Here is a 17,441-nt window from a genome sequence, read left to right as displayed (position 1 = left end):
TGACCCCATAGACTGTAGCCTACCAGGCTCCTCTGTCCACAGGGATTCTCCAGGCAAGAATACTGGAGTGGGTTGCCATGCCCTTCTCCAGGGGATCTTCCCAACCCGGGGCTCGAACCCACATCTCCCACATGGCAGGCGGATTCTTCACCAGCTGAGCTATCAGGGTATCTAGGTATCCAATGAATAGATGAACCAAGTGAGCAGATGAGGACACATGGATTACTTCCATAATCCTCTCCCTTCTCCATCTGTTGCTCTGTCTGGCCAGCAGGGGCTGAAGTTGGCATCCAAGGACACTCATGTCAAGCCTGACAGGAACGTGGACCCCTCCGGGAGAGATGGAACTAAGTAGGCAGCAGAGACTCCGAGCCAGGCAGTACCAGACTCCAGTACCAGCCCAGACTCTAGTACCAGGCCGGGTCAGGGCAGAGAGCACCCTCTAGTGCGCATGAGAGTTCATACTTAGGTGACACCAGGTGTCTATTATTGAAAGTCACTCAGTCATGCAGACTCTTTGCAACCCCATGGACTGTCCATGGGATTCTCCAGGCCAGAATACTGGAGTGGGCAGCCTTTCCCTTCTCCAGGGGATCTTCCCAATCCAGGGACTGAACCCAGGTCTCCCACATTGCAGGCGGATTCTTTACCAGCTGAGCCACCAGGGAAGCCCTTGTGCCTATGCTACTGCTACTGCTAAGTCACTTCAGTCGTGTCCGATTCTGTGCGACCCCACAGACGGCAGCCCACCAGGCTCCCCCGTCCCTGGGATTCTCCAGGCAAGAACACTGGAGTAGGTTGCCATTTCCTTCTCCAATGCATGAAAGTGAAAAGTGAAATTGAAGTCGCTCATTCCTGTCTGACTCTTAGCGACCCCATGGACTGCAGTACCAGGCCCCTCTGTCCATGGGATTTTCCAGGCAAGAGTACTGGAGTGGGGTGCCATTGCCTTCTGCACTTGTGCCTATGACCCCCATAAAAAAGGAGGAGACTGGATCTGGTTTACCCTCAGCCCTTTAATTCTGTTTCTCCTTTCTGCCCTCCTGCCTTTTCTCTGACCCTTCTCCCCTACCAAAGGACGCATAGTCTTTAGAACTGTGAAGAAACTCCCTCAGATGAAGCGGCTTATCCGAGGTCCTGCCTCTCCCACACAGACTGACAGACACACACACATCAGGGGAGAGGGAGCTGAGACTGCAATACAGCAAAAATAACCCAAAAGGGGAGATGCAGGAGTGCTGGGAGAGTCTAGCTGGGACGGGGGGCCAGACCCGTTCATCCTGCACCCCTCACTCACCCCCAGGACTCAAGACCTTCGTTACTTAAATGGACACTGACAAATCATTTTGGTAAGAAAGGCCCATAGCATCATGATCATGCAGACAGGGGTGCTTTCAGCAAGGACGACAGTGGCTGGCAGGGGGCAGAAATGAGTCAGAGGACTAGACATTGACTCACCCTCCTGCTCCCTTCCTGCCTCTTCCCCACGGGGGGCCCTGGCCCTGGTGGGCGCCCTGACAGGCCTGGTCACCCAGGCCTGGTGTGATGAAGCCATCACCTCTGCTGCCGGCTTCCCCGAAGGCCTACAGGCCACTCCTCCCCAGACTCCAGGAAACTTGTTATCAAGTTCTCCCAGGCCTCTCTCCACCCAGCAGGCAGCCGGGATTCAGACACAAAACCCACCTGCCTACAGATCAGAATGGCGAGCAGGTTGCTGCACTCAGCAGGGATACAGCAGCAGCTCCCCCACCACCACCTGGGTGGAAGCAGGAGGCTTTGGATCAGGATGTGGGGGTGCTGCTGCTGGGGCTCTTATTGCCGAGTGTGTAATTTATAGTCAGGGTGGCAAACGGGTAATAACTGTGCCTATAAACAAGCACCCTGCCTCCTCCCCATTCCTGCTGTCGCCCCTCTGCTGCGGGTGGTCAGAGAAGCAGACCTGCTCACCGAGGCACGCAGGACCCACAGTGACTCCTGTTTGCATGGGACCAATCCCTACAAAAGATACGTCGCTCCAGCTGCAGGATATTTTTATTTTTTGGCTGAGCTGCCTATCACATGTGATCTTAGTTCCCCAAATAGAGGTTGAACCCGTGCCCTGCCCCTGCATTGGAAGCACGCCGGAGTCTTAGCCATCAGACCACCAAGGAAGTCCCTAGCTGCAGGAAATTTAAGGTCATTTTTCCTCTGAAGAGCTGATGGCATCTCCCACACATTGTTATCCTTTCGGTTTGGATAGAAGCGCTGCTGTCCCTCAGTGATGGACCAGAGAAACAAGAGAAAGCTTTCCGTGCAGATGCATTTAACCAGCAGAGACTGCCTCCAGGGGAAGCTTCCCTCTCTTGACTTCTCAATCCTGGCTGCGCCTCAGATCGCCAGAGGGGCCTTCAAGAATCCTGAGGTTCAGCTGGCACCCCAGACCAAGAAGGCCAGACTTGGGCCGCAGGACCCGGCCATCGACGTCTGACAGCTCTTTGGGGGACCTCAAGGTGGAACCCTGGTCAAAACAGCTGCTCTTCGACCTCTCAAAACATCTTCGTATTGGATGTGACCCACACTCGTATTACTATAACTCTTCGTCGATTCACCTGCAAGCTCTCCACGTTGTAAATCACCCCCTTTGCCTCTTTCCCGTGGAGAGGGAGGCGGGCTCTTTTTCCTGATAACTGGGTTGTGGACGGAGGTTCCCAGGTGACTCAGCGGTGAAGAATCTGCCTGACGATGCAGGAGAGGCGGGTTCGGGAAGATCCCCTGGAGCAGGACACACAACCCACTCCAGTATTCTTGCCTGGAGCATCCCATGGCCTGAGGAGGCTGTCGGGGCTACAGTCCATGGGGTCGCAGAGAGTCGGACACAACTGAGCGCACACACGTGCACAGGCTGTGGATGAGGCAACAAAGAACCAAATTCTTTCCAACTCTCTTGCTTGCTGCTGGCCTGAGCTGAGGAGGGTCGTTCTCCCACCCTCAGGGGCTCCCCGCCAGAGGTGGGATGTGCGGGTCCTGAACTCGCCCTCTGGTCTGGCTCAGACAGGGCAGGGGGCGCTGGTGCAGCCCCACCCGGGGGCTTCATGCAGGGTACCGGCCTCAGGCGTCGTGGAAGCAGCTGTTAGCTCCGCTCAGCGTGAGGCAGCCGCACCGGCGCCTGGGGCTGTGCCCGTCGCCACCTCTCAGTCACGTAGCCAGCGTCTCTTGTGCTAAGAGGAGCCTCCAAATGTGTGACGCCCGCTGCAGGGACGGCACATCACACATCTCAGCCCGCAAGGCCCATTTACCCACAGGAGGAAAAGGACCACACCAGCAGCCCAGGTGCTGAGTGAGCAGAAGCACAGGCCACCAAGGATAGGTACTTCTTTTGCTTTGAAAAATCAAGAAGGTAACCTATGTGTTAACCAAACTGCATATACAGTAAAATTGCAACCCTTCCTCTTCCCAAAAATAACAGAAAAAAAAAGATTTTAAAAAGGAAATATGCTGAAACAGTAGCAAGGGTTTCCTTCAGGTGGTGAGATGGATGATTTCCACCTCCAACCCCGTTTTTTTCCCCTAATTCACTCTAGTTTACTATCTTTCTAAAAAGAGCATTATTACCTTTAAAATCTGAAAGCAAACATAACAAACTTCCAAAAGTTAATCAACTATTTAGAAGCTAAGTTGATCAAATAATCCAACACACTAAAACCCAATGGAATAAACCTCAAAGTACTGTCTCCTCTAATTCCGGCTGGAGGAGAGTCCACCGTCAACTGTCTGCGTTTTCATACAAATATTCCAAGGCAGGAGTCACTCATTTTCACATCAGGTAACACTGAAAGTGAAAGGCGCTCAGTCGTATCCAAGTCTTTGCGACCCCACAGATGATACAGGGCTCCCATCTCAGAAACTCAAGAAAAAGAGAATATAATCTATTAAGATGTTCACATCTCCGAGGGAAAAATGTATCCTAAATACAAGAGGCGACATATCTCTGGAGAAGACCAGTCCACGTGTATCTTCCGTTACAGAAATCCATTTCCGACGGACGGTGCTGCTCTCAGCTGCCTTCAGGCCCGCCCCTCCCTGGCACCCGGGTGCCCCAGAGCTAGCCGCCTTCAGGCACAGGACAGGTATCATTGAGGGTCCATGACTCGGGGTCCTTCTCCATGCTCACCGAGTCGGGGCCGCTTCAGCTCCAGGGGGCTGACCTGAGGGTCTGCAGGCGTCTCTGAGGCTTAAACACACACAAGGTTGGCAGGTGAGTGAAGACGTCTCTAAGTTAAGAGCTGAAGTTTACGAGATAAATTTCGTGTCCAGACAAAGGAACTGGACTGCCTGGCCTGGTCCTTCGTGGATCTGAGGGGGAGATCTGACCCAGCGGTTTGCAGCCAGGGGTGGCTGTGCCCCTCGAGGGACAGTGGGCAGAGTCTGGTGACACTGCAGAATGTCACCAGCAGGGGGAAGGGATGAGAGTGCCCAGGGGTGCTGCTACGCCACCTGCATCCACAGGACAGCCCCACAGCGAGGACTGACACCCACAGCGCCAACAGGGCTGAACTGAGAACCAGCTCTACACCATCTCCCCACCTCAGGTTTAAACGACAAGCCTGGTAAGATGCATCCTTTTTTAAAGCCAGGTTTTATTTATTTTTATTTATATGGCTGTGTGGGGTCTCAGTGGAGACACACAGGATCTAGTTCCCCAACCAGGGACTGAACCCAGACCCCATGCACTGGGAGAGTGGAGTCTTAGCCACTGGACCACCAGGAAGTCCCAAGATGCATCCTTCTTTCTCAGAAGTGACTTAAAGTCACGCAGTGTTCATTTCCAAAAGAGACAATATTCTCGTTAATTATATTAGACCAGTAACAGTGTCACTTGAAAGTGAAAGTGTTAAGTCACTCAGTCGTGTCTGACTCTTTGTGACCCCATGGACTGCAGCCCACCAGGCTCCTCTGTCCACGGGATTTTCCAGGCAACAATACTGGAGTAGGTGGCCATTCCCTTCTCCAGGGGATCTTCCCGACCCAGGGATTGAACCCAGGTCTCCCGCATTGCAGGCAGATTCTTTACCAGCTGAGCCACCAGGGAAGCCCACAGTGTCACTTACCTGATTGAATTTCCTCTGTGGAAGGGCTGGAAGTTATAGGGGTTGATATGGAGTTCAGTGGAGAATCTGTCTTTAAGGGTATTAAGTTTATTCTCCTGGATTAAAAAGAGAAGTAAAAGGTCGTGAGCATCACAGAGGTTGACCGTATATGGTACCAAGTTTCCGAGGAAACAAGGAAACCAAGGCCTCCTTACTCAGTAAATAAGGATCATGTACTCAGTTAAATCGTCACATAAATAATAGTCAACCAGTCATCTAAAAGCTTCAAAATCCATGCTTTGTTAACTTCCAATGACACACTAACCACCCTGCTAGGTGCTTCATATAAAGCCTATCGGATGTGGCTTCCAGTATGAAAGCTCTAAGACACGGATGGTTCTTTTTAAAAAAATCCACAGTCTCAATTCTCAACAGTTACTTTTTAAAAATTCTAACTGCAAGAAGCTCACAGGAAATTAAGGGGGGACTTTAATATCAAAAAGACTTCAAACACCGTCCCACTCCCCTCCACCACCAGAAGTGAGGTGGACGGAGGTCTGAGCAAGGACAGGGCCCCTCGGACGTCAGGAAACGTTTCTCTGGCCGCCGTGTGGGAGCTCACACAGTACAAGGCGGGGGGCTTTCAGCTCTTGCTGTTTTTCCAACCGCAAGGACGCGTTCTTTCTGCGTCTGCGTGCTTACCGGGGTGTGGGCTTGCTCCAGGCCTGCAGGGTGTTCAGGGTGACCCTCCGGGACGGCTGGGCCTTGGCGTTCTGACCGCTGGGCTGCAGGGGCTTCTCCTTGGGAGGCCCTGCTGGGGAGCCTCTGGCACCAAGAGCGGCCATGGGGGTGTCCTTGGCCGCCGGGGGGGCCTGAGACTGTTTCGCCTGTGGAGGGGTGGTGGAAGGGCTGCTGGGGTCCTGGACTCTGCCGGTGGGGGTCCCTTCCCCAAGCCTGGGTCCTGGCGAAGATCCAGAGGGGGTCTGACCCTTGGTTTTCTTCGCTGTATCGGGAGTTCGCAGGCTCAGAACCGGCTTCTCTTTCAGGGGGATTCCAAGCTCATCTTTCTCGAACGTCACGAAGGAGCAATAACCGTCTGTGGAAGAGATGGCCAGGAAGGCCCCATCGCTGGACCTTCGTTCCCAAAAAGAAGCAGAAGGGAGGAAGTTTACCGAACGCTGTTGGCCACTCTGGGCGCGCTCATCACCAGGCAGGAAAATGGAAGTGCGAGCACCGTCCCCAGCTTTGTTTGAAGACAAGAGTCGTTGTGGGGAGGGGGCCCGGCTGAGAAAGGGCTAGTGTGACCCCTTCCCCACCCCCCGCTCCACCCGCCTCGAGCTTCTCAGGGCCCCAGCATCTCTGCCTCGTCATGAACTTCACCAGGGAATCTAGGTGAGACGGCCTCCTCTCGCCCACCAAGATCAGAAGAGGACTAAAAGAAGATCAAGAGTTACAAAGAGCAAGAACCGGGTGTGGGGCGGCCAGGCCCAGGCTGGGCCCCAGCGGGCGGGGAGACGGAGGAAGGCGCCCGGGGTGCTGAGAACCCCAAGCAGGAAGGCCAGGGCGGCGACCCCCCAGGACAGGCCCACTTCTAGGGCCCTCTCTGTGTCTGGGGTTCCTTCCTCCCGGGGGCCTGGCAAGTCCCTGGACGACCAGGGAGCCCAGGCGTCTTCCCTTCGGTTTATGAGAATGAGAAGAATCCACAGGGCGATCCGTGTGGCATCAACACCCACTGAGATGACCACCAGAAGCAGTATTGTAGCAAGTGAGACACAGCTTTCCTTGTTAATACTTTTTTTCAAAAAAAAAAAAGCTGGTAAATAAGAGCCAACCAAGCCAACTGCAGGGCTACCCCAGGGGAGGGTACGTGTCCTCACTGTCCACTCACCAGGAAATATCACTCAGGGTGTGGTAATGGATGTTGGACACGTAACCGAACGGGAACAGCTGCTGGGTGTCGTACAGAAGCACCGAGTCCTCGGAAGCGACGGCGAACACCAGGCGGTACGGCAGGCTGACCAGCTCCATGCCTGGTTCTGGTGACGGGCGAACACAGGGGCAGAGAAGGTCAAACAAGCCAAGCTCTCAGATCAAACACATCTCCACCCCTCCCCCACAAAGCCCCGCCCCTGGGGACATAAGTGACATAATTTCATAAAAGACTAGTTTGCTGTATGCCTTACAGAATTCACTTTTGTCTTATTTTATATATGAATATCAGAATCCAGGGCTTCCCAGGTGGCTCAGATAGTAAAGAATCTGCCTGCAGTGTGGGAGACCAGGCTTTGATCTCTGGGTTGGGAAGATCCCCTGGAGAAGGAAATGGCAACCTACTCCAGTATTCTTGCCTGGAGAATCCCAGGGACAGGGGAGCCTGGTGGGCTGCCATCTATGGGGTCACAGAGTCGGACACGACTGAAGCGACTTAGCAGCAGCAGCAGACTAAGATAACAACATCTGGAGAGGACAATGGCACCCCACTCCAGCACTCTTGCCTGGAGAATCCCATGGACAGTGGAGCCCGGTGGGCTACAGTCCATGGGGTCACAAAGAGTTGGGTGTGACTGAGTGACTAACACACATGTAAGAATCAAGGAGAACCATGCATGAACCAATGAGGACACCATGTTCTGATCTGAGATTCATGGGCACCTGAGACCTGAAAAGAAGGGAAGGAAGGTGTGTGGATGAGGCAAGTCACCCTGTGGTCAGCACCTGACGAGGAAAAATCAGGGTCACATAGAAACGCCTTATCAAGGGATGTTTTCATGCTGTCTGCGCTATGCTAAGTTGCTCAGTCATGGGCGACTTTTTGCGACCCCATGGACTGTAGCCCACCAGACTGCTCTGTCCGTGGGGATTCTCCAGGCAAGAATACTGGAGTGAGTTCCCATTTCCTATTCCAGGGGATCTTCCCAACCCAGGGATTGAACTCAGGTCTCCCGCATTGCAGGCGGATTCTTTACCAGCTGAGCCACCAGGGAAGCCCAGGAGTACTGGAGTGGGTGGCCTATCCCTTCTCCAGAAGATCTTTCCGACCCAGGAATCAAACCGAGATATCCTGCATTGCAAGCGGATTCTTTTACCAGCTGAGCTAGCAGGAAAGTCATTCATGTAAAGGTTTAGAAAGTTGAAAATAGCTTCTGCATCTAGCCTTGGAGTAACAGGGACCAACTGACCCTTCCCCTGAAAGAATTAAAACACCTGGCAGAACACTGAAACCAGGGTCCGGGGGACACTGTCCACGAGCCCATGAAGGACAGCAATCTCACAGAGATGGGAAGCAAGAGACCCGAGCCCCGCCACTGCCCCCGCTTTCTGCCTGTAGGTTCCAGGCCCCGCAAAGGTGGAGGAGACCCAGGCGGCGCCCAGCAGACGCCCCGAGCTGGGAGCCAAGAGGCCTGGTGGAGCATGCGGTGGCGGGGTAGAGAGAGAACTGCGGGGGCCTCCAGAGTCTTCAGCCGACGCTGGCAGTAAACACACGTGAGAAAACTATGGGAAAGAAAGAGCCATCCCTAAGGAGGCCAGCAATCAGACAGACAATCAGGAAGTATCTGCAACTGATGCTACGGACAAGGGCTTGATTTCCCAAATACACAAACAGCTCATGCAACTCAACAACAACAACAAAACAACCCTATCAGAAACGGCCAGGAGACCTGAATAGGCATTTCTGCAAAGAAGACATCCAGATGGCCCAGATGAAAAGCTGCTCAACGTCGCTAATTAATAGAGAAATGCAAATCTAAACTACCACCTCACACTGGTCAGAGCGGCAACTGTTAAAAGGCTACAGACAACAAATGCTGAAGCCAGGGAGCACAGCCAAAATTTAGAAAGAAAAAAAAAAGAATGAAAATACACCTGTATCCACTAAGGTAAAATCCCCACAATGTCTAATAAAAAATTATCAGGCACGCCAAGAAGCAGAAAAATATCCATAATGAGGAGAAAAAAAGTCAATCGAAACCAACCCTTTGTACACAAAGCCATTAAAAGAGTTGTTTTAAAAACTGTAGTCCAAAAAAAAAACAAAAAACACTGTAGTCCACGTGTTCTAGAAGCAAAAGGAAAGCAGATATGCATAAGGAAGAACCAACTTGAACTCTGGAGATGAAAACCACACTGTCACAGGAATACACTGGATGGCACCAAGGGCAGGTGACAGAGAAGAAAAGGTGCGTGAACTCAAAACACGGCTGTAGAAACTATCCAAAATAAAACGCTGGCAGGCAGGGGGCGGAGGTGGGGGAGTCCAGTAACAGAGCATCAGTGAGCCGTGGGTGGCTTCAAGCAGCGGGATACATGTGTGGCTGGAGTCCCTGAAGAAGAGGGGAGAGAGGATGATAGCAGAAAGTCTCTGAAGAAGTAACTGGCGAAGTTCCCCACATCCGGGACTTTCCTGGAGGTCTAGTGCCTAAGATTCTGTGTTCCCAACACCGGGGGCCTGGGATTCAATCCCTGGTCAGGGAACTAGTTCCCTCGTGCCGCAACTAAAGATCCCGTGCCCACAGCTAAGACTGGGTGAAGTTGCTCAGTCGTGTCTGACTCTTTGCAACCCCATGGACAGTAGCCTACCAGGCTCCTCCGTCCATGGGATTCTCCAGGCAAGAACACTGGAGTGGGTTGCCATTTCCTTCCCCAGGGGATCTTCCCGACCCAGGGATCAAACCCAGGTCTCCTGCACTGCAGTCACCAGGGAAGCCGCTGATCAGGTACAACCAAATAAATAAATATATTCTTTTTAGAAGCTCCTCTAATTTGATGGAAACTATAAACTTGTAGATCTAAGCCAGTCAATGAACCCCAAGCACAGGAAACACAAAGAAAACTGCGGCAGGCACACTGGGATAGGACTACTTACAGCCACCAACAAACAGAAAAATCTTAAAAGCAGCCAGTGGAGGGAAAACAGTTACACAGAAATCCAGTTCATGTATCAGTTTTCCTGCACAGGGAACTGATGATGAATGACAGTCAGCCAAGCAGCAGAGAGACAAAGCTCCTACTTTCATTCCTTTACAGATGCTAGTAGCAAAAGAAAAAGAGTGTATTCTAGACAATGCGTAGGCTGACACGTATTTTGATAACGTCAATCTTTGCTCCTGCTGCTGCTGCTGCTGCTGCTGCTAAGTCGCTTCAGTTGTGTCCGACTCTGTGCGACCCCATAGATGGCAGCCCACCAGGCCCCCCTGTCCCTGGGATTCTCCAGGCAAGAACACTGGAGTGGGTTGCCATTTCCTTCTCCAATGCATGAAAGTGAAAAGTCAAAGTGAAGTCGCTCACTTGTGTCCGACTCTTAGCGACCTCACGGACTGCAGCCTATGAGGCTCCTCCGTCCATGGGATTTTCCAGGCAAGAGTACTGGAGTGGGGTGCCACTGCCTTCTCCATCTTTGCTCCTAAGATTGGTCAAATGGAACTAACCCCCATACTCACCTCTTCCCTCCCTGCCCTGGTCACTTAACACACCTGCTTCTGCCACCGGCCTGAGCTCAAAGTAGACGGGGCAGCAGCGGACAGCGAGCGTCGCCTTCGCAGGACACGGAAGGTGGGCGATGGGCCTGGAAGATGAATTGCGGTTTTGCAAAAAGGCACTGTCACTTAACAAAAGCAAAAAAAAAAAGAATGGGTAAACGTTTCATATATTTCTTTAACTGCCTACCTTTTAAGATTTTTCCTGGAGAAAACGTAAGTCGTGTTTGTCACATTTTCACCGGATTCCACGCACCCAGCTGAAGAAGCAGGAGAGGAAGGTGAGGCCTGTGTTATTATCAGACTGTTCACCAGCAGAGACGCAAGAGCATCAGTTCTGGTTTATATAAGATTCCCCAGAAAGATTATTTCCTGTACAATGTTTGATGTCTGAGGATAAATGCAAACATCTTGTCCCTGTCTGGGCTCAGCCCTTACTGCGGTTCTAGCCACCTGTCACCCCCCTGAGTGTCACCTCCCAAGGGGCTCAGCCACCTGGGAGCCCCTACCAGGCCTGGGCAGGAAGAACAGAAAGCAGGGACCCTGGCCTCAGCGGACCTCTGCCTGGGAATCCAGCTAATCCCTGTGGTGAAGCGCTGTGATCAGACGCTCGGCTTGCTGTCCCCCTCGATTCTGACCCCAGCTGCCACGCAAAGCCTGAGATGCTGGGAGCCGGCATATCGCATATTGAGTGCATATTGCATATTGCATATTGAGTGCAGCACTTTCCACAGCATCATCTTTCAGGATCTGGAATAGCTCAACTGGAATTCTATCATTGCCGGGAGCCAGTGTGAGGAACTCCGCCCATGACAAAGGTCATGAGGAAGGAGGCTCGGCATACGCAAAGGCGGGATCGAGCTTCAGGAGTCCCCCTGGAAATTCTCGAGCATATATCCTCAAAACCAGAATCTGCCTACTTTCTGCTTTGTGCCTTCACCTACACCTCTGACTTTACGAGGGGCTGTGCCCCACTACCTCTCTGAAAAAAAGACTTAGCTTACAGCTCCAGTTAATAATTCCTGGGTGTGACAGTGTTTAACCTACAAACTCCTTTGGAAATCCTCTAGCCTGCCTGAATAGGTTTTTCCGGCCACATGTGATTGTTCAGAGCCTCCCAACTGTGAGAGGCATGAGATGTTCTAAACTGTCTAAATACAGATTCCTTTGAGTAGTTAAAAGATTGATTAGAAATTGTATTGGTGAAGGGATTTTCACTTGTTGGGCCAATGTTTGCTGCTAAGTTTCCATATCCCTTACCTGCTGTGTCCCTGGCAGTGTAGTGATTAATATAATTGGTGTAAGTAGTAGCTTTAATGTTTTAACCTAGGACCCTTGAGTTAATTCTTTTTCATGTTATAGCCCACCACACCTTTGCTCTGTAGGAATGCAACTTTATCTAATGCTTTTGGAGGGTGGCTCCTGACCAATCACCTTTAGAGAAAAATAAGTTTTCTGAAGAAAGGGTCTTAAAATGTTAACAGGCCTCCGGGCCAGAAGATGATGCAAATCACCTAAGCTTTTGCATATGATAAATCTGCAGGAAGAAAGCCTGGCTTGCTGCATGACTCTACCCCTTCCCCCATTATCCTCTATGCATAACTTAAGGTATAAAAACTACTTTGGAAAATAAAGTGCGGGCCTTGTTCACCGAAACTTGGTCTCACCATGTCGTTCTTTCTCTTACCTTCTGGCTGAATTATTCAGCCTCTTTTCTCCACTGAATTTCCTCACTGAGCTATCCTTATTTCAGCCTCTTTTCTCCACTGAATTTCCTCACTGAGCTATCCTCATTTTATTACTCTTTATATCCTTAATTAACGTTTAATTAAGCAATTGTTTCCTGATCTTCGCCTATGCCGTCTCTCCTTTGAATACCCTGGATCAGCCGGGGCTGGTCCCCGGCACTGAGACTTGGGTTTCTTCAATCTGCCTGATGGCGCCCTGAGGCTGCCAGGAGACCAGCCCTCTGCTGACATCTCCAGCCCCCGCAGAAGCTGCATTTGCCCTGGGGAGCAGTCCACATCTGAGAGCTCACCTCAAGCTATACTCAAAACCAGGTCAGACCTTGTTGGAGAATGCCAGTCACACACAGCTACTCTTGGGAACATCTCCCTGTTTTATACTAACATTTCCACACACCTATACAACCACACAGTCTTCCACATGACCATTCCATACCCCCAGGGGAGGGCAGCAGACAGACCCAGTGTCTCCCTACCCTCTCCCGCTCACCCATCCTTCCATCCCTAAATAATCCATCTTAACAAACCATTGGGTCACTGCTAATTTCCTCCATGCTCACATAATCATCACAACCAGTTATAACTCAACTGCAGGTATATTATACAGTGGCTTTTTAAAATCTGTTTTACAAAATGAGATGTTATTCACACTTGTGCTCATTACCTGCATGGCACCAATGGATCCTTTCGTTAGTAGCTGCCTGCTGTGCACTGGTATGAAAATACCGTAATTCATCCTCTCTAAGTGAGTACTGCTTTTTGTTTTTTTTTTTAACTACAAACCATGTTTGCAATAAACACACTTGGACATATACCCTATGAACTGTTTTCATTTCTTAACGAAGTGAATCTCAGACGACTCAGCAAAGCAGATGCACTGAACGGTTATTAGACTGCTTTCCAGAAAGGCTCTGATAATCCACACTCCCTCCAGCAATAGCCACACCCACACCCTTCAGCCATAGGTATTTTCACTGTTTTTCAGTGTGACATGAATAGAGCCATACCTAACTTATATCAAGGTAACCGGCACTGCCTTGACTGTTGCTGGGTTTCTGAACATTCTCCTGTGTGTGCTGATATCACATGAAGATCTGCTTTTCTACAAACTGCCTTTTGTATCTGGCTCTCATTTCTCTCTTCCAGATTTTTTCCCTTTGTTTTTCTGTTCTTCTTGCCAATTGGAAGAGCGCTCACATACGGTATCATTTAGCACTTTCTTTCCTGTTCCATGAACATTATTTTCCAGCTCCATCATGACTACTGATATTGTCTACTGCATCTCTTGCCTATAGGCAAGATCTACATTCTACAGCCAAGTAGGTCTGTCATTTAAGAGCTTCTGGGTCTCCAGTCTTTTGCTTGGTCCTTCCCAGTCCTAGAAAGGCCTTCTAGATTTTCTTCTAAGAGTTTTACATTTTCACTTTTTATATTTAAGTACGGAGTTCACCTGAGATTTATTTTTATACATAAGCTAGGAATCCAATTTCATTTTCTTCCATACATCTAGACATTCCAGCATTCTTCACTCACTAACCCATTCTTCCCACTGAAATACCCTCAGGTTACCTACTAAATTTCCTTTTGTCCCAAGATCTATTTCTGGATTCTGCTCTGGTCCACTAATCTATACGCTTATTCCTATACCAATACGGGTACAGAGGAGCCTGGTGAGCTAGTCCATAGGGTGGCAGAGTCGGACATGACTGAAGTGACTGAGCACCCATACCAATACCATACTGATTTGATAACAGTTATTGTTGTTCAGTCACTCAGTTCTGTCCAACTCTTTGTGACCCCACGGACAGCAGCACACCAGAATTCGCTGTTGTTCTTCAATATCTCCCTGAGTTTGCTCAAACTCATGTCCATTGAGTTGGTGATGCCACCCAACCATCTCATTCTCTATCATCCCCTTCTCCTCCTGCCTTCAATCTTTCCCAAGATCAGGGTCTCTTCCAATGAGTCGACTCTGCATCAGGTGGCCAAAGTATTGGAACTTCAGCATCAGTCCTTCCAATGAATATCCAGGATTGATTTCCTTTAGGATTGACTGGTTTGATCTCCTTGCAGTCCAAGGGACTCTCAAGAGTCTTCTCCAACACCACAGTTCAAAAGCATCAATTCTTAAGCATTCAGCTTTCTTTATGGTCCAACTCTCACATCCATGTGACTACTGGAAAAAACCATAGCTTTGACTAGACAGATCTTTGCCAGCAAAATAATCTCTCTGCTTTTTAACGTGCTGTCTAGGTTGGTCATAGCTTTTCATCCAAGGAGTAAGTGTCTTTTAATTTCCTAGCTGCAGTGATCATTCACAGTGATTTTGGAGCCCAGAAAAATGAAGTCTGTCACTGTTTCCATTATTTCCCCAACTATTTGCCATGAAGTGATGGAATCGGATGCCATGATCTTCATTTTTTAAATGTTGAGTTTTAAGCCAGCTTTCTCATTCTTGTCTTTCACCTTCATCAAGAGGCTCTTTAGTTTCTCTTGGCTTTCTGCCATAAGGGTGGTGTGATCTGCGTATCTGAGGTTATTGATATTTCTCCTCGCAATCTTGATTCCAGCTTGAACTTCATCCAGCCCGGCATTTCACATGATGTACTCTGCATATAAGTGAAATAAGCAAGGTGACAATATACAGCCTTGACGTACTCCTTTCCCAATTTGGAAACCAGTCCATTGTTCTCTGTCTGGTTCTAACTGTTGCTTCTTGACCTGCATAACAGGTTTCGTAGGAGGCAGGTAAGGTGGTCTGGTATTCCCATCTCTTTAAGAATATTCCAGTTTGTTGTGATCCATACAGTCAAAGGCTTTGGCGTAGTCAGTGAAGCAGATGTTTTTCTGGAATCCTTTTGCCTTTTCTATGATCCAATGGATGTTGGCAATTTGATCTCTGGTTCCTCTGCCTTTTCTAAATCCAACTTGAACATCTGGAATTTCTTGTTTCACGTATTGTTGAAGCCTAGCTTGGATAATTTTGAGCATTACTTTACTAGCGTGTGAGATGAGTGCAACTGTATGGCAGTCTGAATATTCTTTGGCATTATCTTCCTTTGGGATTGGAATGAAAACTGACCTTTTCCAGTCCTGTGGCCACTGCTGAGTTTTCCAAATTTGCTGGCATATTGAATGCAGCACTTTCACAGCATCATCTTTTAGGATTTGAAACAGCTCAACTGGAATTCCATCACCTCCACTAGCTTTGTTTGTAGGGATGCTTCCTAAGGCCCACTTGACTTCACATTCCAGGATGTCTGGCTCTAGGTGAGTGATCACATCATTGTGGTTATCTGGGTCGTGAAGATCTTTTTTGTATGGTTCTTCTGTGTATTCTTGCCACTTCTTCTTAATATCTTCTGCTTCTGTTACGTCCATATCATTTCTGTCTATTGTACCCTTGTTTGTGTGAAATGCTTCCTTGGTATCTCTAATTTTCTTGAAAAGATCTCTAGTTTTCCCCATTCTATTGTTTTCTCTAATTCTTTGCATTGTTCACTGAGGAAGGCTTTCTTATCTCTCCTTGCTATTCTTTGGAACTCTTCAGATGCGTATATCTTTCAGCATTCAAATAGATATATCTTTCCTTTTCTCCTTTGCCTTTCGCTTCTCTTCTTTTCTCAACTACTTGTAAGTCCTCCTCAGACAACCATTTTGCCTTTTTGCATTTCTTTTTCTTGGGGATGGTTTTGATCACCACCTCTTGTACAATGTTACGAACCTCCATCCATAGTTCTTCAGGCACTCTATCATATCTAATCCCTTGAATCTATTTCTTACTTCCACTGTATAATTGTAAGGGCTGGGATTTAGGTCATACCTGAATGGCCCAGTGGTTTTCCCTACTTTTTTCATTTTAAGTCTGACTTTGGCAATAAGGAGTTCGTGATCTGAGCGACAGTCAGCTCCTGGTCTTGTTTTTGCTGACTGTATAGAGCGTCTCCATCTTCAGCTGCAAAGAATATAATCAATCTGATTTCAGTATTAACCATCTGGTGATGCACGTTTATAGTCTTTTCTTGTGTTGCTGGAAAGAGAGTGTTTGCTATGACCAGTGTGTTCTCTTGGCAAAAGTCCGTTAGCCTTTGTCCTGCTTCATTTGGTATCCCAAGATCAAACTTGCCTGTCCCCAGGTGTCTCTTGACTTCCTACTTCTGCATTCTAGTCCCCTATGATGAAAAGCACATCTTTTTTTGCACTATAAAATCTCCGACATTCAGACAAGGAGATGCTGCTCAAGTGTTATTCTTCTTTCATATGTGCTACATTCTCAGTCGCTCAGTCATGTTTGACTCTTTGTGACCCCATAGACTGTAACCTGCCAGGCTCCTCTGTGCATGGAATTTTCCAGGCAAGAATACTGGAGTGGGTTACCATTTCCTTCTCCAGGGGATCTTCCGGACTCCCTGGATGAGGACTCCCAGGATTGAACCTGCATCTCCTGCATTGCAGGTGGATTCTTTACCACTGAGCCACATGGGAAGCTGGTTGCATTATTCTTTGCATTTACTCAACTAAACAAATCTGAGATGTCATCCAATTAAAACAGAAAACCAAAAGAAACAACCAAAAAAACCTTAAATGGGATCCTAAATGGAAAACAATGAGTATGTTAATTTTTAGAACACGAAATATCTATTTGTTCAGAACTTGTTTTATAACCATCAATAAGACTTTCTAGTCTTCTTCATCAAGGCTCTGTGCCTTATTAAATTTTTTCCTATGTAGTCCCATGTCTTCTGGACTTTGCACTATTATGAATGGAACAACTATCCTTTTCACATTTCTAAGTACTTATTCTAGTGTAGCAGATACAGAATTTATGTATTTTTACAATATTTAGCCACTTTATCAAATTCTTTTTTTTATCCCAATAGTATTTTTTTAATCTCTTGGATTTTCTAGAAACATAATCCTATCACAACATTTTCTCTCTTCTTTTCCAATCTCTGTCATTGCATTTCCTGCATTTATTAACACCACTGAGAATCGTTAACAGTGACAGTAGAAACCCATCTGGTATCCGATTTGAACTGAAAATGTCTTTAGAGCTGCCCTTTAGAAAAAGGATTTGATACTGAGTTTAGTAAGTAACTTTTAATATACTTAAGCAACTATTTACTCTTGGTCCTGGGACCACCCCCAAGCCAATG

General features: G+C 48.6%; 1 protein-coding gene across 4 annotated transcripts in view; it reads right to left on the bottom strand.

The window, feature by feature from the left end:
* Positions 1–2,013: 2,013 nt before the first annotated feature.
* CHAF1B (chromatin assembly factor 1 subunit B) overlaps positions 2,014–17,441 on the bottom strand; it is a 28,013-nt gene continuing 12,585 nt past the window's right edge. For 2 of the 4 annotated variants that reach the window (XM_019964018.2, XM_070796734.1), the window contains exons 9-14: positions 10,731–10,800; positions 10,505–10,629; positions 6,955–7,102; positions 5,769–6,200; positions 5,088–5,182; positions 2,014–4,210 (exon numbers count right to left, since the gene is read on the bottom strand). In XM_019964018.2, the coding sequence (XP_019819577.1) occupies positions 4,110–4,210; positions 5,088–5,182; positions 5,769–6,200; positions 6,955–7,102; positions 10,505–10,629; positions 10,731–10,800 (971 nt within the window). In that variant the 3' untranslated portion in view covers positions 2,014–4,109. The remainder of the gene's footprint in view (positions 4,211–5,087; positions 5,183–5,768; positions 6,201–6,954; positions 7,103–10,504; positions 10,630–10,730; positions 10,801–17,441) is intronic. The other 2 variants (XM_019964025.2, XM_070796747.1) reach the window with 2 other exon arrangements.

The sequence above is a fragment of the Bos indicus genome, chromosome 1, assembly GCF_029378745.1.
Source record: "Bos indicus isolate NIAB-ARS_2022 breed Sahiwal x Tharparkar chromosome 1, NIAB-ARS_B.indTharparkar_mat_pri_1.0, whole genome shotgun sequence".
Taxonomy (NCBI): Eukaryota; Metazoa; Chordata; class Mammalia; order Artiodactyla; family Bovidae; genus Bos; species Bos indicus.
This window is presented reverse-complemented; position numbering and strand designations above follow the sequence as displayed.